General features: G+C 47.8%; 2 protein-coding genes across 2 annotated transcripts; both read left to right on the forward strand.

Moving 5' to 3' along the window:
- Nucleotides 1-6,028: 6,028 nt before the first annotated feature.
- Nucleotides 6,029-12,696, forward strand: Plagl2 (PLAG1 like zinc finger 2). Its single transcript, XM_008829380.3, has 2 exons — nt 6,029-6,130; nt 10,634-12,696. Exon 2 carries the CDS (start codon nt 10,638-10,640, stop codon nt 11,862-11,864), a length of 1,227 nt encoding a protein of 408 aa, XP_008827602.1. The 5' UTR covers nt 6,029-6,130; nt 10,634-10,637; the 3' UTR covers nt 11,865-12,696.
- A 4,623-nt stretch (nt 12,697-17,319) lies between these two features.
- Nucleotides 17,320-20,203, forward strand: LOC103731092 (putative testis-specific Y-encoded-like protein 3; the record flags this gene model as incomplete). The annotated part of the gene is given in 1 exon segment (XM_008829404.3): nt 17,320-20,203. A coding segment is annotated over 1 exon segment (831 nt), but the record flags the coding sequence as incomplete, so codon positions are not given.
- Between the last annotated feature and the right edge of the window lie 213 nt (nt 20,204-20,416).

Raw genomic sequence — 20,416 nt, forward strand, 5'->3', positions numbered from 1 at the left:
GGCCCGGATAGGCCCCTGGGGTGACGGAAGCAGTCCCCGGACCGCATCCCTGTGCCTGGGGGACACGAACTAACCTTCCCGGCCCCTCCCTTCCTCGAACTGGAATCGCAGCCCCGAGGGTCCCTCAACCCCCGCCCCCCTCTCCCCGACTCCCTGGAGACACAGATAACACGCTGCGGAACTTAACGAGGGATCCGGGTCTGGGGGGCATAGATAAGCTGCACCTGCTCGCTTCTCAGACGCGCCTACCCCGACCCACATAATCCCCTTTTCCTGCGCCAAATAGTCCGCTCTTCGCCCTCTCCCTTTCATTTTCCAGACTTTCTTAAGCTTACTTGGAGGCTTCCCTCAAGTACCTGCGTCTGAAGAACCCAAATAAGCCCCAGCCTGTAGTTCGCGCCCCAGTGACCATACTCTTCAAAACTCGAGACATATTCCACCTGGAGGGTCCCATTTGTAGACCCTCTTGAAATTCAGAGAACTCACTTGTATCCGACCCTTAGAATCCCGGTACCTCTTTCTCGTGGTGGTCTCTTAGAGACCCAGATAACGTGTTCATCTTCGCAGGGCATGCTTGTTGTTCCTTGGCATCCCCAAGACCCCAGCCGGGACTTGTTTCTGAATTCCTGTCTCTTCTGCCCACAGACCCGCTCTAACCTCTCACTCGTGGGCAGAATTTAACATTTCCCACCACAAAATGGGGTCGTCTAGCAGCTGGCTTTAGAGCCAGACTGTTTTCCACAAAATGTTTTCCCCATGCTGTGGTTTAGGGTCCTAAACAGGAACTGTTGCCGGTGATTTCACCTGTAGGTGTAGCCTGCCTGCTGGCTTGTGTGTTTTTCCACCTGTCAGCCTGGGACTGATAGCCTGGCCTTAGGTCTCTAACCGTTCCCTCTTAGGGAAAGGCACTGGATTGGGGTGGGTGATGTCTAGTCAGATTTCCTCCCTGTGAAAATGAGGTCGAAGTGAGTTACAGCCGTTTGCTCAAGGCCTCTCCAGGGGTGGGAGACAGCAGGAATCTGAGGAAATAGGGAATCAAAGGGGCTCCAAAGAGGCCCGTCTACACTGACAGAACTAGCAGCCCGAGAGTAAATCCAACCCCTGTTAATCCTGTTTGATGTTTTTTGGAATGATGCAAGTCATTGAGACTCTCTGGCCTCCCTGTAATTTAACTCTCTCACCATCCTGGAGTGTTGTGTGTGAGGGAAGCAGGCAGCTATTCCCATTCCTCTCCCTTCTCGTTTTTCCAGTGTGCCTTTTGGATTTGTTTCTGATGCCCAGGTCCCAGGTCCCAGGTCAGAACCTGTTTTGTTTTACTTACCCCCTCTCTAATTCTATTTATAATTTCCCAGTTTCTATTTTGAGTTCTTTTAAGGGAAGATTCTGTCCACCTCAAGGAACGTTTCCTGGGTGTGTTTCTTCCTAGGCAGGTGTTGAATTGAGTTCTTCAGATCCCCAAGTAGCTCTTGGGCAGGAGGGATAAAAGCTATTTTAGGGTAGTCACTGAAGTGGAGCTGTTAATCCCCTGTGGGTCTCTTTAGTTAAGAACACTCAAGAGATTAACCCGTTCCTTGCTGCAGGGTGGGAGGGCTATCTCAACAGTACTTATTGGGGAGAGTTGGAAAAACAACTGTGGCAGCAGAAGGTGCACAACTCAGTACAAAGACCCCGATAATGGCTTTCTTTTGTTGGGTACTTATAGCAGGCCAAACCCAATGCTGAGCTCTTTGCATACCTGACTAAAATAATCCTTACAACAAGCCTGTGAGGTAAGTATTTTTAGCTTTACAGATGAGGAAACAGGCTAATAATGGAGAAAGAATGCAGTTTCTATAGAGATGATGTAACACCATAAAAACTATAGTTTCATCAGAGGGCAACCTACATCATGGCATATAACAGAAGACAGACAGGACCTTCCAAAGGCCATACAGAGTATTGAGCAAGCATTCCTACTTCAGGCATGGAACTTAATAGAAGGGGGTGTTATAAAGTGGCTGTTGAGGCTAGAGAAAACTTTGGCCCAGGAGATGTGCCAGAGGAAGGTAAAGGGTGGTACTGGGGGTTAGTTGTGAGGGAAAAGAGGAAGGCTGCACTTTGGGGAGATGTTGGGAAGGGAAGGAAACTGAGGCATGAGAAGTAACACTCAGAAGGAAAAGTAGTACTTGGGCACTGTGCTAAAGAGAGGCAGAGGCAACAGGACCTCAGAGAGGGCACTGTATATGCTTAGCACATTCATGTCACTCAACAGTATCTTTGACTCAATCCTCTAGAAGAGTTTTATAGGGTAGGGGAATAAATCTGTGTTTTGGAAATCGAGGAGAGTGAGGTTCAGAGAAATAAAGTAACCTGCCTGTGGTTTCACAGCAAGTGGCGGCTCTTTTGATAACAAGTCCAAGGTTCTTTCCATGCTGCCTCCCCCTTCAGATCAGATGCCAGAAAGAATCTTGGGCTGAAAATATAGTGAGTTATACCAGTAACTGGGAGGGATTGTGTTTGTTTTATGGGAACAGGTTCTGTCAGCTTCTCTATAGCTATGGTTAGAGTATGAGACCAGAAGAACAGCTTTGAAAGAGAAGCAAAATTCTTTGTTTTGACAAGAAGTCTGAGGAATAGGTCTGACTGTATGAGCCAAATCCAGGAATTTTGGGGGCTCAGAGGAGTATGCAAGGGACACAGGGAAAGACTAGCTCCCCAAGAGTTCCTAGGTATTACCAGCAACTGTGGTTGCCCAGCAGCCTGCTGGTGACTGACTGTAGGTAAAGACTTTGCTATGACTTTTAAAGGCCTAGAGAGTAGGATCAAGGTGGTTGCTCTTTTCTTTTTAAAGCCATAACCTCATTAAGTGCTGATCAAGGTGAGCACATGGTTCTCAGTGCAACCTCATGAGCGCCTCTCAGCCACCACCAGCCACTTTCCTAGAAGCCCATTACTCACTCTTTCAGTGCAGCATGCTGAACTGGCTGTATCTTGTTTGTGCATGTTCTAGAGAACAGATATGGTGAATGTGTGGGAGGTGGGGATGTACCATTCTCTTTCTGAGTTTATTCGGAATTTCCAGAGCTAGGCTCTCCTCTCACATCAGTCGAAGTGATGGGACTTGCTTCTCTCTGGCTGCCATTCCCAGCTTTCATAGGCTGAGGTGTGTGATTCAGATATGAAATGGGAGCAGAATTTGACTTTCAAGGTAGGGGAAATTCCCTCCAAAGTAGACATATACACTGGAGCTCACGCTACCCAATTTCAAGGTACATAGTAATCGCTGGTATTATAAACAGGTAATTCCACCCTTGTGCAGGAGGAGGGAATTTAAACAATGAAAACCAGTCGTCTGAGGTCTTTGAGGTGTATAGCGAAGCAGGCAGGTATGCCATGACGCGGAGGCTCAAGTGGGTCTAGTTTTTAGTGCTTCCCTCGCCTCCCCAGTACATGATTCACCCAAAGTACATCCACTTTGTGCAGATCTTTCTAGGCAGATCTCCATTTGTGATGGGAAATGTTTGTCATATTACATTGCACTGCTTTCTCAACAAGAGGAATGGTTCCTGAACAGGATGCAGCTCGTGTTATGATGAGCAAAGCTCTCTGGGGCATGAACTCGCTGATACAATCATCTCGTTCATGGCCAGTCTATTGGATGAATGGTCACTGTAAGCAGCAGGTGCTAACGAGCTGAGCAAGCACTCTGGCCCATAGCTAGTTGTGCAGTTGGAGCCTTCCCCAGACTCCTATGGCCAATCCCTGGATGCAATCATTGATCTCTTCACATGGAAAAGCCTCATGATCAAATTTGCATCATCTCTTGAGTTGGTCTCAGGGAAGGAGTTGTGTCACTGTTGCTCCAGCCTTCCTCTCTCTTACTATGCCACTTTTACCAAGAAGAGAAAGGGTCAGATTTCAAGGTTTTGACTCCCTACTTTGGAAGGGCTGTGAACCCAGTTTAAACTAGAACTTCTGGGTATAAATTAAGTTGTTGAGAATCAACTTGAGTTCGATGACTAATTTACTCATCTAAAGGAAAGTTGAGATTCCTTTTCTAGATGTTAGGTATATGAAGATAAATCTGATAAGGGGCTGGAGAGATTGCTCAGTGGTTAGGAGTACTGGCAGCTCTTGCAGAGGACCCAGGTTCGATTCCCAGCACCCACATGGTAGCTGGCTGCTGCCTATAACTCCAGTTCCAGGGGAATTTAATGCCCTCTTCTGACCTCTGTGGGCTTTGTACAGCACAGGTGCACTTACACACATTCAGGTAATACACTCATACACATAAAAAATTTTTAAAAAATCTGATAGAAGCCAGGCGTGGTGGCACACGCCTTTAGTCCCAGCACTCAGGAGGCAGAGGCAGGCAGATCTCTGTGAGTTCAAGGCCAATTGGAGCTACAGGGAGATCCTGTCTCAAAAAGACCCTCCCCCACAAAAAAAAGAATCCCTGAGAGAATCATCAGGTGGAGAAAACTAAGTTTTTTTTCGAACGCATAAAGATCCACCTGCCTCTGCCTCCCAAGTGCTGGGATTAAAGGTGTGCACCACCATGCCCAGCTATTTTTTTTTAATATTTTATATTTTAATTTTATGTGTATGTGTGTATTGCCTGCATGTAGGTAGGTGCACCCATGCCGTGCAATGCCCGCGGAGGACAGAAGAGGCTGTCGGATCCCCTGGAACTGGAGTTACAGATAATTGTTAGCTGCCATGTGGGTGCTGAGATTCGAACCTGGGTCTTCTGCAAGAACAGCCCAGTGTTCTTAACCACTGATCCATCTCTTCAGCCCAAGGAGAAGACTAAATTTTAATCCAAGAATGTTACCTTCCTAATGGCGAAGTGCATGTGTACCCTGAGATGGGACCACTCAGCACCTTGGTTTGTCAGGCAGCTTTGGTAAAGAGGCATAGTTAGGTCTGGAGACCAGAAAGACCCAGAAAGGTGGCCAAAATGGCACTAGTTTAGGGAAAATGCTGAGACCACTGTTGCCTTCTCAGAAGGAACCTTGTGGCATTGGTGCTCTACTGAGAAGCACATGTGGCACAGGGGCTGGCTCTCGGGGTGTGAACCTCCTGAGTAAAGGATGCTCAACCTCGCTTGCCTTTTGGGTGTTTTATTGCTCCTTAGCACCTCTATGAAGAGGAGGATTGTAGAAAACAGATGGGGGGAGTAGGATAAAGAGGAGGAGGAAGAACTGCTATCCAGGTTTCATGGGAGGATGTAAAAGTGAAATCAGAAGAGAAAGTTTAGAATTTTTGAGTCTTTAGTTCCTCAGATTATCTTGTTTCTTCTTAGCCTAGATATTACTAGTAATAATAATTATTACTGAGCATTAGTAAGCAGTAAGTACTTGTGGATGCTTTATATTCATGACTTCATCTAAGCTTCAAAACATTGTTATGATTTTGGAGATTATTGTGTCTGTTTTGTAAATAGGGAAGGAGGTCAGGGAGGTGTTTGTTTGAAAGTCACACCACTTCTGAGTGGGAGGAAATGGTTGGGCTTGGGGTGGGAGCTGTCTGCCGCCAGAGCATGTGTTCTCTTGGGATGGGCTTCCTAACACCAGGTATTCTGATGTTTCAGGTGAAGAGACTGTTTTCTGAAGGCTGCGTTGGAGGCTGTGACAAGGCAGAGAGCTCATGTGGAGCTGAAGGGGAGGCTTTCTGAATAACATGGCCATTTGCCATTAGCCTTGCCATGACCACATTTTTCACCAGCGTCCCTCCCTGGATTCAAGATGCAAAGCAGGAGGAGGAAGTGGGCGGGAACCTAGTTCCCAGGCCTCGGGCCCGGGAGGCAGAGAGTTAAGTGAAGTGCCAATGTGAAATCTCGGGGACACCCTTCTCAAGTGGGGAGAAGCTAAGGCCTCATAGCCTTCCCCATCCAGAGCAGAGACCATGTAGCTGCCCTCAGCTGCACTGTGGCAAGGCTTTTGCTTCTAACTATAAGCTATATAGAAGTGGAACATCCCCTCTCGCATGCCTCAATGCTATGCTACATTCCAACTCAAGAGGAGGAAAAGGGCTATTTTATTGGGGAGAAGCTACGGCCTCATAGCCTTCCCCATCCAGAGCAGAGACCATATAGCTGCCCTCAGCTGCACTGTGGCAAGGCTTTTGCTTCTAAGTATAAGCTATATAGGTAGGTGACACTCTCATACCTCTTCTGGTCCCCAGGTTCCCAGAGTTCAGAACCAGAGAGGCTCCACTGAGTGGGGCTTTATTGGTAGCAACAGAGTGAAGGACAAATTTGTCCTGTAAGTACAATCTGAGCTGTAACCATTTAAAGTTACTCAGTGAATAATAGTAGTGTTTGGCTGGGCATGGTGGCTTATGCCTGCCATCCTAGTACTTGCAAGACTGAGACAGAAGGATCACCATGAATTCAAGGCTAGCCTGGGCTACAGAATGAGACCCTGTCTCAAAACAAATCTTACAGGGGACAGTGAGATGGCTTATAGAGTAAAGGTGCTTTCTGTCAATCCTTACAATTTGAGTTCCTTGAACTCACAGTCATCCACCTGCCTCTGCCTCTGAGTGCTGTAATTAAAGGTGTGCACCACGCCCAGCACACACTGTAATTTTTAAATATAGCAAACAAAAGTATGTGTGTGTGCGTGTGCGTGTGCGCATGTGTGTGAGACAAGATTTCCTTATGTAACCCAGGCTGATGTTGAATTTGAAATCCTCCTGCTTTAGCCTCTCACGTAATGGTGGTATTTTTTTATTCAGACTCTGGAATCTGAGGAGTACAACATCAAGCACCCATGAACAAACTTGACTGAACTCTGTTTATAGTACTGCCTTCTCCACTCCTGTCAGGCAGATTTTTCAGAATCTTTGCCAGATGTTGGAAATCAGCCTTGGAAGTTTAAAAAGAAAGGGAAACCTTCTGGTCTAGTCTATTTTACAGCTGAGGCTCAGAGCAGGAACATGACTTAGCTAAGCTCACACAGTTTCTTGGGTCCTGTGGTATAGCTTTTACTGACTCAGCCTGCTACTCAGATGGTTACTTGTGTTTCTGTAGAGTCCCTGGTGCTCTGTGGGTCAATCCTTTCCTGAAATATGTAAGCCCGAGAACCCTTACTTAAAGTGAAAGAGAATGTGAAAGCCCTTGATAAGGCAGATAGGGCTGAGCATCATTCTTAGGGAGAGTACCTGATAAGAGCTACGTATCTTCTGAGGAACCATCAAGTGAGGTAGACCAGCCTGGTGCTGCATAGTCATCTAACCATTCATCTCTCCAACTATTTATTAATCCCCTGCTATATAACAGTGTGTTCAGAAGATTTAGAAAAATGGGGATGCTGACCCTTCTGTTTTTGTTTTTTTGGTCTTTTTGAGACAGGATCTCCCTGTAGCCCCAGCTGGCCTGGAACTCACGATGTAGACCAGGCTGGCCTTGAACTCACAGTGATCCCCCGCCTCTGCCTCCCAAGTGCTGGGATTAAATGTGTGTTGCCTGGCTTGTTTTTGTTTTTGCTTTTTAAATACTTATTTTTATTTTATGTGCATGAGTGTATTGCCTGCATATATGTGAGTGCACTCGTGTCATGCAGTACCTCCGAGGTCAGAAGAGGGCTTCGTATTCCTTTAGAACTGGAGTTAAGGATGGTTTGTAGCCACCATGTGTGTGCTGGGAATTCAACCTGGGTCCCCTGCAAGAGCAGTCAGTGCTCTTGACCAATGAGCCATCTCTCTAGCCCCTGTTCTTTTTTTTTTTCGGTCTTTTTGAGACAAGGGCTGGCCTCAACTCACAGAGATCTGCCTGCCTCTGCCTCCTGGGTGCTGGGATTAAAGGCATGCACTACCATGTCTGGCTCTGTTTTTGTTTTTTATACACAGGTAAAAACCTTGAATTTAGCTTTTTGTCTTTTTGAGACAAGGTCTCCTTGTAGAGACTGGCCTTGAACTCATAGATATCCACCTGCTTCTGCCTCCCTAACTGTGGAGACAGACAGCAAACAAGTTGACCACAGAAAGTCATAGTTCCTTCTCTGGAAAGCAACTGATAGGAACCAACAAACGTAGGTCACATGGAGGCTTGGATTGCCCTTGGAACAGTTCTGTGGACCTAGTAATGTTTTGATTCTCTGTGTACTTCTATATCTTAAGGGGACCCTAGTCAGGGTCATCCTCTTAGACTTTCTTAGTGGTGGTCTGGGTGCCATTAGGAGGAAAAGTCCTGGTCTAAGAGGCAAGAAGCCTGACATAATTCACTTGTGATCTTTGGTGAGTTTCTAAACCACTTGGGGCCTTGGTTTCCCTACCTGCAAAATGAAGGAAATAGACTGAATCCCTCTCATAGGTCATCCTGTCAGCCATGTCACAGGAGGTTGAGTGCATAAGCATGAGCACACATGTAACACAAGGTAGTCCTCCAGATGGAAGGGGTCCCAGGTGCTATATTAGAGGCAGCTGTGATGTGCTTTCTCAGGAAGGGTCAGTGTTTAAATACAGCCTCTGCCACCAACTGGTAGGTGAGGCTACTCCATGCTTTACCTCCTTACCCAGAGCCTGGAAAATGGTGGGTTCTCACAATCTCATTGAGTTGGTTCTGAATGTGTATGGAGCTGTGGATTGTGATTCCAAGCTATGAACTGCTTTTCAACCAGATAGGAGCATGTGAACTAAGGAACACTTAGGTACTATGCCAATAAAACATCTGTAAGGTATTACTGGTTACATGGTCAGTAGTTGATATGATACAAATGGGGCTGCAGTGAAAAATGAATTGTCCTTACAATTGAAGCCTCTCCCAAAGCAGCTGGTAGGCTTAATATCTTATGAATCCTTAAGATATTCACATATATACTGCCGTTTTTATTTTCAAAAGGGATTGTATTATGTGCACTATTGAACTTCCTTTTTTGACTTGGTCTTGTATGTCTTGAGAACTTGTTCCAGATCAGGAAGCTTACATATATTTCATTTTTCCTTTTATTGTGTCATTTAAAAAATTTAAATAGCTGGGCGTGGTGGCGCATGCCTTTAATCCCAGCACTGAGGAGGCAGAGGCAGGCGGATCGCTGTGAGTTCGAGGCCAGCCTGGTCTACATAGTGAGTTCCAGGACAGCTGGGGCTACAGGACTTGGTCTCAAAAAAAAAAAAAAAAAAAAAAAAAATTAAGTGTAAACTTTTAAAGAGGAAATGCATTTACAGGATTCAAAATTCAGGAGATATTACAAGGTTTACAATGAAGACTAGGCGTGGTGGTACACGTAGCCTTTAATCCCAGCACTCAGGAGGCAGAGGCAGACAGATCTCTCTGAGTTCAAAGCCAGCCTGGTCTATATAGTGAGTTCCAGGTTAGTTGGTGCTACAGGGAGACCCTGTCTCAAAAAGACCAAAGAAAAAAAAAAGGTTTATGATGAAAATTCTCCATCAGGCCCATCTATAAGCTGCCTGTTGGTTTTTTTCTTATAGACTACCAGTGATGTCAGTTTCTTTTTCTTATTTTTAATTTTTAAATTTACTTTTTTTTTTTTTTTTTTTTTTTTTTTTGCAAGGTCTTCCTGTAGCCCCAGCTGTCCTGGAACTCACTATGTAGACCAGGCTGGCCTTGAACTTGCTGGGACTATAGGTGTGTACCACCAGACCCGGCTTTTTAATTTACTTTTATGTGTGTTATTTTGCCTGCATGTAGGTAAGTGCACCCATGTTGTGCAATATCTGAGGAGGCCAGAAGAGGGGTGTCGGATCCTCTGGAGTTAAGGATGGAATTAAGAGTTAAGGAGGGTTGTTAGCCACCATGTATGTTCTAGGACCTGAACCCAGGTCCTCTGGAACAGCAGACAGTGCTTTTAACCACTGAGCCATCTCTCCAGCCCTGATGTCAGATGTCAGTTTCTTCTCTATCCTTCCAGAAATATTTTAGGCATATAACAAGCAAGCATGAATACTTTTTGTGTACAGAGCACCATTCTCCATGTGCTGTTGTTTTTTTTTTTTTCATAATGTCTCTAAAGAGCTTATTCCCTGAAGGTACATAAAAAGCCCCCCCCCCTTTTTTTTTTTTTTTTTCGGTCTTTTTGAGACAGGGTCTCCCTATAGCCCCAACTGTCCTGGAACTCACTATGTAGACCAGGCTGGCCTTGAACTCACAGAGATCCATGTGCCTCTGCCTCCTGAGTGCTGGGATTAAGGGCGTGTGCTACCACGCCTGGGTGAAAACCCATTTTTAAAAAATAGTGGAGTCATGTTGTAGGTCTAGCATATTTATGTAACTAGTACCCTATTAATAAATTCCAATTCATCTTGATTTTTTTGCTATTAAGGCTAGTCTGCCAAGAATGGCAGTTCATGCATAATTTGCAGGGATGCTGATAGGTAGGTAGCATGGTTTTCCATTGCATTGCCTTACCAAGTTTTTTTTTTTTTTTTTAAGAGACAGGGTCTCCCTGTAGCTCCAGCTGGCCTGGAACTCACTATGTAGACCAGGCTGGCCTGGATCTCACAGAAATCTGCCTGCCCCTGCTGGCAGATTTAATCCCAAGTGCTGGGATTAAAGGTGTACACCACCATGCCCAGCTACCTTACCAAGTTTTTGCGTGCAGTTTCCTGTCAGTAGACATCTCAGCTATTTAGTAAGGCCCATGAGCTTCCCTCTTTCAGCTTTCTCCCCATTTTCAATTCCTACTCCCAGGCACATGGCCACTCACTCGGCCCAGAAACCCCACCAGTGCATGTACTGTGATAAGATGTTTCACCGAAAGGACCATCTGCGCAACCATTTGCAGACCCACGACCCCAACAAAGAGGCCCTCCACTGCTCCGAGTGCGGTAAGAATTACAATACAAAGCTAGGTTACCGTCGCCACCTGGCCATGCATGCTGCCAGCAGTGGTGACCTCAGCTGCAAGGTGTGCCTGCAGACCTTTGAGAGTACCCAGGCCCTGCTGGAGCATCTAAAGGCCCACTCACGCCGGGTAGCAGGAGGTGCCAAGGAGAAGAAGCACCCCTGTGACCACTGTGACCGGCGATTCTATACTCGGAAGGATGTACGACGGCACCTAGTGGTGCACACAGGCCGGAAGGACTTCCTATGCCAGTACTGTGCCCAGAGGTTTGGCCGCAAGGATCACCTGACACGCCATGTCAAGAAGAGCCACTCACAGGAGCTGCTCAAGATCAAGACAGAACCAGTGGACATGTTAGGCTTACTCAGTTGCAGCTCCACAGTCAGTGTAAAGGAAGAGCTGAGCCCTGTGCTCTGCATGGCTTCTCGGGACGTGATGGGGGCCAAGACTTTTCCTGGCATGTTGCCCATGGGCATGTATGGTACCCACATCCCTCCCATGCCCAGTGCGGGCATGCCACACTCCCTGGTGCACAACACGCTGCCCATGGGTATGAGTTACCCTCTGGAATCCTCTCCTATCTCCTCCTCAGCTCAGCTCCCTCCAAAATATCAGCTTGGATCTACCTCATACTTGCCCGACAAATTACCCAAAGTGGAGGTGGATAGTTTTCTGGCGGAACTTCCTGGAAGCTTGTCTCTCTCCTCTGCGGAACCCCAGCCCGCCTCACCTCAACCGGCGGCAGCTGCGGCCCTCCTAGATGAAGCACTGCTCACCAAGAGCCCGGCCAACCTCTCTGAGGCCCTCTGCGCTGCTAATGTGGACTTCTCCCACTTACTGGGCTTTCTGCCGCTCAACCTGCCCCCATGTAACCCGCCAGGGGCCACGGGAGGCTTGGTCATGGGCTACTCCCAGGCTGAAGCGCAGCCTCTGCTCACCACTTTGCAAGCTCAGCCTCAAGATTCCCCTGGAGCTGGGGGACCTCTGAACTTTGGGCCTCTGCACTCCTTGCCTCCTGTCTTCACCTCTGGCCTGAGTACTACCACCCTGCCTCGTTTCCATCAAGCATTCCAGTAGCCCCACGGAGGTACTCCCACTCAGTCTTTGGTTCTGCCTGGGAATCTTAAGTACCCACCCCTTCCACTTGCCCCATGAAGGCAGCTGAGCTTTCAGAGTTGGGTTCAAAAAGAAAATTCCAATGTTTATGTGGATGGAGCACTTGGTTTGGGGGTTCAGGCTCCAGGATCAATTCCAGAGGGAGCCTTGAGCCCAGCCTCCTGAACGATCTATCATAGGACTTTCAGGTATTTTTACTTTTAATTTTTAATCTGAACTGGGAGCCACATTTAGCCCTCTGTCTCTCCAGAGCATCAGAACCATTTTCTCTTTGGAGAAGGCGAAGGAAGCCTCTTGAAGGCATAGAGGGTTTCACTTTGTATGACCTCAAGAGAAATAGCCCCAGAAGCCCGCCTTCTGGTCCCAGCCTACAGACTCCACAGCAATCGGTTGGTCAGTACCTGCTGGAAGGTTTCTGGACTCTTATCACCTGCTTCCAGCTACCAGGCAGGAAAGAGGGCATCTATTCCTCTCAACCACCCCATCCCCACTCTACCAGCAGCCCCGTTTTCAGTGTTGTCCAGCAACGGTACCGTTTACACATTCGCCTCAGACACACCATTTCACCTCCCTTGCCACACTGTTAGCCTTAGAGTGATTGCAGTGAACACTGTTTACACACCATGAATCCATTCCCACCAGTCCCATTTCAGTTGCCACCAGCCTGCACCACTTGGTACCTGGTGTTAACTGGAGCCCTGTTTACAAGGCGGAGTTGGGTCTTGCTGACTTCTCTTCACTTGAGGTCACATTTTTCCCCTGTGGGGAAATAAACTGACTTTGGACTGCTTCAGTTTCTGCCATCTTCCATGACTGTCTATTCCTGCCTTCCGTGAGTGTCCACGGGAGACCGGCAGGAAGATCGGAGCAGCTTTCTCACAGGTCTGCGATTTGGTTTTTCTCCAAGTACATCATGACACCTTCATTTTCTTGAACTGGAGAGGGGAAGAAATGAAGGGCATCCCCACATCCATCATCTCCCCAGTCCCTGACCCTACCCTAAACATCATGAGCTATTGGAGGGAGTGGCTCCGATTCCTAGGCTGGATCTCAAAGGAGAGGGAATGAGCCCCTCATTTGCTCATCCCTTCTCCAGGAAGTAGTGGAGTTGTTAGTTTCCAGAAAGTTAGGACTGGACAAATAGTTGAGTCCTAATCAGTCAAATCATTGTTGCCTCCCATACCAAATTTTTTTGTATCCAGTGTCTCTGTCTTCTCTGCTTTGCAGTCCCCATGGACTCTGGGCACTGTGCATAGGCTTCTTTGTGCTTCATCAAGGGCTTTCCACCCTCTCATGGTCTCCTCAGTTGTTACCTAGTAAGATTTCTTGCAAGAAGTGCTTAGTTCTCTCTTGTTTTGTGGGGCTCCCTGCCACAGATAGCACAGCCTTTGCCCAGACACAGCCGAATCCCTCACTCCATTTCATCTCAGTTCTGTATGGGCTTTTCCCATGCATGGAAGGGAGGCAGCTCAGGGACCACCATTGTGGAACCGCTTGAGACACCTCTCTGATTCAGAAACACACTTCTACCTCTTTACTGTTAACTCCTACAGATGGCAGCCAGCAATCTGGGCACGTCTGTTAGTACTGCCTCATGCTGGCTTCTCCACTAGGGTTTCAGGACAGACTACCTAGGAACTGCCTCAATTCCCCCACCTCCTCTTCTGTCTAGATTCACTTCGGTTTATCATTGGGAACTGTGCAGGAACAGGACTCCTGCTTCAGCCCAGGCCAGTACTCGTACTCCTTGTGTGAGATGAAAGCCTTCAGATTTAGCTCCCTGGCCCTTCATTGGAAGCAATGTAGAGTGAATAACCGTGTTTTGGTTTAAACAAGGTAGCTTGGAATACCTTTTTTAAAAAAAGATAAAAATATGCCTGACAGGGTTGGAATCAGACTAGGTGATTTGCTTATAAAAATTAGTTTCAGTGAGTCCCAGGGACTAATTAAGGTCTTTTTAAAAGCGTCAACCTTGGTATGCAGCCATCTCCTGCATGCTGTACATGTTGTCAGGACTTGTATTACAGGAAATGGCATGTGAGAATTGAAGTGAGACTGCTGCCATTCTCCTTGTGTTTGGGCTTCACTAGACCCAGGACCCCTTCTCCCCTTGCCTGCCACCTCCCTGTACCTTCAGTTACAGAGGCCAGTAGCTTCTGCCCACAAAGTATAGTATACTGGGCTGTTGGAAAAGACCTGTTCTCTGCCTACCCTTTTTCTTGTCCTTTATTGAGCTTGTTCCTCCTCTAGTACTCACAGGACAGCAGAGCACCTATTGCAACTCTTGTAACTGGGGCCTTGCTCCCACCTCCTAGCTCTTCTCTATGCCTTCCCTCATCCCTGTCCTTTCTCCATTTTTCTCAGTGCCCTGAACATAAGGAATTTCCTGTCACTGTGAACTTGTTGGTTATCTGCCTTCACTTTTTTTGGACCATAAACCACCCTGCAGTTTCTTAAACCTTTCCCCACCCTACCACCTAAAAGCCTTTTTGGCCCAGCTGTTAAGAATAACTTTATCCTGTGCTTAGTTCCCCCTTGTGAGGTTAAGAGAACCAGAGGGGCATCTGCCCAGGACAGGAACCATGGCATGTGGCAGACCAATCAGGGACCAGAAAAGAATGATATCCCCTTTCCCTGCCACCGCTAGTCTGTTAGCAATGAGCTGACTTGTACAGAGGACAGGAATCTCACCTGCACAGTAACTGGTCAGGGTTGAGGACTGTCCTGGGGGCCAGGAGCTAGCATGCCTAGGTGTTGGCTCAAAAGGATCCTGGTACCATCTTAACCAAGTGAGGCAGGGAAAAGTGCACCAATGTGTTTCTCCCCAACATTTTACACATGCATTTTGTTAATGGAAATCTGGGAAGCAGATGTGATTACTTTTTTGCTCGTAGATATTGTCCTAAGTTGAAATTTGCTCATAGCCCTAAACTTTCCTTAGTAGCCTTTTAAGTTTCCCCTTCCCTTTTTGGTAGCTCTTTTTTTTCACCCCTTCTCCATGATTTTTAAAAAACTGGTTGTATTGTACAGGATCAATATTTTGCTTTTTAACAAGGATATTTATGTAATAAGAAACTTTGCCTTAGGCAGGTGTTGGCCAGAAAAGTCTAGATTCCTCTGGGACTTTACCCTGGCCTCTCCTGGAGCTCTGAACCTGCTGTGGAAGGAATTGGCTGTGACCTTCACCGCTGGAGAGTAGGGTCTGTGGTATGGAAAGGGTGTTTGGTGTAGCCTAGTGCTGGTGGAGTCGTTCCAGTTCACTTGCCTCAGGTGTTGGCTGGCGTTCTTCACTGATTCTCTCTTGTGCACCTTTCCACCTCTGCATACTTGGCACTAGAACCCCTGAACTCTTCTTCAACACCCTTCCCTCCCTCCCAGTGGTTGAGGCTCTGGAGCCATTCTTTAATGCCAGATTATTTAAAGAAAGAAAAATACAAGACAAAAACCTAGCACTTTGTAAACACAGTGAATAACCTCTTGGAGTATTTTTGGCTTTATATAAAACAAGGTTTTTAATTGTAAAATATAAGTGCCATTAGAAAATGCACAGGGCATATCTTTGTTAAAGTAGATTTTTCAATGTTTTACAGAATTACATTTTCAGAAAAAGCTTTTATAATGAAGTTGTTTATTAAAAACTTCTGAATGATGTGCTTTGCACTTGTGGAACTGTCTGTTGGGGAAGGGTTGGAATGCATCTGAAATTGTGAAGAGTAGGAACATCCTGACATCTTCAGGATCTAAGGTGATGCTGGTGAGGGACAGACAGTATATTTCAACTGGTGGATGTCTTTGAGGTATGTGGCATCATTGTATCAATTAATCTTGGATGTAAAGGTCGGAAAACACAGATCAAATCAGCTTTAAAGAGTGAAGTTCTTAAACTGGATGTGGGGTGCAGACTAATGCCAGCGTTTGGGAAGCAGAAGCAGGTTGATCTTTGTGAGTTTGAGGCCAGCCTGGTTAGATAGCAAGTTCCAGGCCAGCTAGGGCCACTGGGAGACCCTGGCTTGAGACAAAAAAGTGAAGTTCTTTGTAGCTAAAAATGCCAGGTGTAGTTTGGCCTTCACGTTAGTTTGATCCAAAGGTGGTCAAATGTGTGACCTCCACATTCCTAGTTCTCTGTGCCCCTCATATATGGGGGGCTGAGGGGAGAACTTCGACTTAATCCTCAGGCCCTAGAAATAGGATCTCCTTTGTGTAGGAGTGAAATGGTGCCCTGATTTTAGGTGTCTTGCACACAGTGCTGACCAGGAGGAGAACCCTTTGCAGATTCCCCAAGGTGCTTAACTTGTGAAAGACTCAGCTTTACCCACACCTGATATTTGCACCATTGTGGAGTCAGGCTGTCCATCCAGACCCAGTCCACCTAGGCCTAGACCCAGCACTTCAGACTAGATTTTTTTTTTTTTTTTTTTTAAGATAGGCTCTATGTACCCCTGGCTGGCCTAGAACTTGCTATGTAGACCAGACTGACCTCAGAAAGTATTACGCTTTTGCCTTCCAAGTACTGGGATTAAAGGTGTGTACTACTACACAAGCCCCCTGTTCTCAGAAGTCTCAGGTAGCCATTAGAGTCCACCCTGATGACGTGGTTGGCACGGGGCAAAGCGTGGAATCCCTGGGCTTGGGCCATGTGAAGCAAGGTCCACCCAGTCTCAGCTAAACTAGCCCAGGAGGTCCAGGCAGATGGCGCTTGCTTCCAGGTTTGCAGAACGTAAATACCTAAGACTTTTCCTCTCAGATCCTCCCACTGTCTTCCTTTCCAGCATTTCCAGCGCTTCGTTTGCCTGACAGTTATGCTTACCTTCACTTTGAATCTGATCAGTCTTTATAAGGACAACTCTCGGGCCCTGCGTTTGTGCTAGAATAATATATCGTGGAAGGTTGTGGGTGCCCGGCTGCCCGCCCCAAAACTGCAGAGTCGGGCAAGGGGGAACAGTTCTCACCTGGCTTGCTGGCTGTGAAGAGAAGGCTGTAACCCTGTCTGGGGACTGGGCGTGGTCTGGTGCCTACGCCCGTTGCCCCTTTCCTAGTCCAGCCCTGCATTTCTTCCTCCATCACCTGCCTGAGTAATTTGGGACCACTTTTGTTTCGCACCCGTGATCTCGTCTTCTCGGTCCCGGCAGTGGAGGGGCCCTAGCAAGTCACATCCGGGCGGGGGGCGGGGGTAAGGGGCGGAGCTCACCCCGGAGGAGACCCCACCTCCCGCCAGCGCTCCGCTGCCTGGAGCTGCAGCAGGATCTGCAGAATCCACGGTCTCGCGGGTACGCCCCAACCACTTCAGCTGGGTGATGGAGATCAACTTCGCAGGTGATGGAGAACAAGAGGATCGAGGTCCTGGAAACCTCCGCGCGCCCGCCGCCTGGACAGGAGCCAGGCACACGCCTGGCCTCGGCGTCTTGCGCCCTAACTGGGAACCCTGGGCCCTGTGGCCCCCGCTGCCAGCGTCGTGATCCGGGGAGGTGGTGCGGAGGGCTCGGGGACTCGGGAGGCAGCCGACCTGTCGGCCGAGGAAGTGACGACTGAGCAGGGCGCCGTGGCACTGGAGGCGGGGGAGAAGCTGGAGTCCCATGCAGGCCTGGGGCCTCTGAATCTAGGGGCGCTCATTGTGGCCCCGCTGGAGGCCATCCAGTGGGAGCTGGAGGCCGTGAGTGCCCAGGCGGACAGGGCCTACCAACGGCTCGAGCACAGGTTTGGGAGGGTGGTGCGCCGGTTGCACCTAGTCTGCAGGAGATTCATCATCCAGAACATTACGGGCTTTTGGGTCACTGCCTTCCTGAACCACCCACAGCTGTCAGCCCCCATCAGCCCCCGGGATGAAGACATCCTTGGCTACCTGATGAATTTGCAGGTGAGGGAGCTTAGGCACACCAGAACAGGTTGCAAGTTCAAGTTCTGGTTTTGGAGCAACCCTTACTTCCGAAACAAGGTGATAGTGAAGGAGTATGAGTGTAGATCCTCCGGCCGAGTGGTGGCCATCGCCACTCCCATCCGCTAGCACTGAGGACAGGAACCCCCTGCCCTAGTGCACAGGAATCGGGACACCATGCAAAGCTTCTTCAGTTGGTTTTCACAACACAGCCTCCCAGAGGTTGACAGGGTTGCCAAGATCATTAAAGATGACCTGTGGTCCAACCCTTTGCAGCACTACTTGCTGGGGGAAAGGCCCTGCAGAGGTAGACCAGGCCTAGCAAGGTGGCCACCAGAGGGCCCTCCCAGGCCCTATGGGTTCCAATCTGGCTAAGTCCTGTTCAGGTACATGGCACATTCATAGGACTCCTGCCTCCTGTGGACCTGTGTGTAGGCTAGCAGTGGGTGCTCTGCAGTCTACTTTCTTCTCTGTGCATTATGGCTCTTCAGCATGTTTAGTGGACCCAGGACCAAACTGCGACCCTCATGCTCTTGTGTGTCAACATCATGTGACTGTCACGTCATTTCATTTACAGTAGACACCCAGTGCTTGTGGACTTGCACTGCCATCATCTATCTGCATGGCCTGGCCCTACCTTAAAATGTGGCCTTTCTACTCACTTGACACCACCACTCACAAGGCCTCACAAAGACCATTGAGGCCTACTGCTTCAAAGCTACAGTATGCTGGGCTTCACAATTGTGCTGGCTATGGCAAGCTGAGTCTCATCACCCAAGATGAAGTGGATGCATTTGATGCTGGCTGCCAACTAACCTTAGACATCCCATAGCCCCAGGACTGTAAAGCAGCTCCTACCAAGTAGGCTGTTGGGCATCTGCAACCTGGGCAGCCAGATGATTGGGCATGGTGAGACCCTGGGCTTGGTGAGGCTCTGGGCATGCGGCAGTGTACAGTACATTGCTCATGATCACACTGCTCTTCCGGCTCCATGTGTAAGCTTGGTAGAAAGCTTATGCACAGCCTGGTGTAAGCTTGTGGAAACCCATGCTGTGCCCACTCTTATCTGGTCATTGCCTGATAGAGGAGTTTTACCCATGTCACCACTGGCCCTGCTACCAGGCCTATAAGGGACCTCAAGAACTGCATGTGGACCCATGCTGACCACACCCGCCAATGCAGTGACAGCTCCTAATCCCCCAGAAGCTACCAGGCTAGCATATCTGGTCATGTTCTCAAGACAGGGGCAAGAATGGGATCCCTTGCAGGACCCCTGTTCGTTGGTCCACACAGAAGCCAGGTCCTTTGCCAGCTTCCCCTGTACCTACCGTTTTTAGGCTGCCATGTTGTGGGTGCTGAAGAGGGGGCTTCTGGCCTTGGGGATGTTTACACTGGCACCAATCTCACCCCATTTTTCAAGTGACATCTCTGAAAGGAACAACTGAAGAAGCAAGGTTTTTGCAAATAGCTAGGGAGATACTTTCTTGAATTCTCCTGTCTTCCAGAGAGGGAGAGTTTGTCCTATACACTGCTGGTGCTCTCTGCCCCCTTGACCTACTGGCTCTAGCAAGGCCTAGAATCTTCAAAGGGTACAGTGTAGGGCCAATAGCAATCAAGAGGTCTCTGGGTGCAGAGAGAATTAATCACTTCATTTTACTTTACGTCATTACTTCATGTTCTTTAGAGGAACTTTAGCCTCCACTCTTCTCTGCCTCTGGCCCCTTTGTGGGTTCCTGTAGATAAAAGGGCTGAGCTGCCCAGCCCCTCCAAGCCCTCCTGGTATGCAGAGCTGTCTCCAGCTCATGAAAGGCCTTGTCTTCTGTTTCCTAGAATCTAGGGACATAAAATAATGTGGGAGAGTCCTTGATCTTTAACTTTTTTTTTTCATGAATATGTTTTGTAAACTGGAAGAAAAACAATACTACAACTTCTCTTCTGGTCCAGGTATAATCTTGTAGGGGCAGAAAGTTAATGTCTTGTGTGTTCTGTTTTGCTACTTTTGAGTAAGAACCTGTGTACCCCTTCTCTGCTCTTACTGGAAAACAGCTAGCTGTACAGGCCTGCTTGTTTTTAATTGAGAACATTTATAAGACCACCAGTGTAACTGCCCTATGCCATTTGGAAACTTGTGACTTTATGATTGTTATCAAGTTGTGGCCTGATGCTGTAACTTTATCTTACAAATAAGAGTTGGAATCAGATGGTTTTTCAGGACTTATCACTGGCCATTGTTACCATGTTCTGTGAGAATAACCTCTAAAAGGAAGCCTGTCGGATGGTTTTGATGCTTCTGGGCTCCACTGGCCATGTTGCAATTGACAACTCTGTTTCTAAACAGAGAAATATTCTCAGATGGCTTTGCTCAGTCAGAAGATGATTTGTGGGACTTTTTGTCTTATATATGTTTGATAAAGAATAAAAACCTTTTGATTTGAGCAAAAAATAATTTAGGTCATGTTACTTCCTTTTCCAAAAACCTTTGCTGGCAAACAGGCAAACAAATGAAACTGCTAATCCTTATCACAGCTGGCCAAACTCTGCCTGTGCTGGCCCTTGTGGCCTCTCCCATTTCCCCTCAGCTCAATGGCTCCTCCCCACACACCTTATTGCTGCTCATGAAATGTTATCTGGCATGTTCCAG

Source organism: Nannospalax galili, unplaced genomic scaffold, assembly GCF_000622305.1.
Source record: "Nannospalax galili isolate Female #2095 unplaced genomic scaffold, S.galili_v1.0 scaffold1714, whole genome shotgun sequence".
In the NCBI taxonomy this organism is placed as follows: domain Eukaryota; kingdom Metazoa; phylum Chordata; class Mammalia; order Rodentia; family Spalacidae; genus Nannospalax; species Nannospalax galili.

Excerpts from the sequence above, each read along its gene's own strand:
- Plagl2 (XM_008829380.3), top strand. The coding sequence starts at position 10,638 with ATGGCCACTCACTCGGCCCAGAAACCCCACCAGTGCATGTACTGTGAT.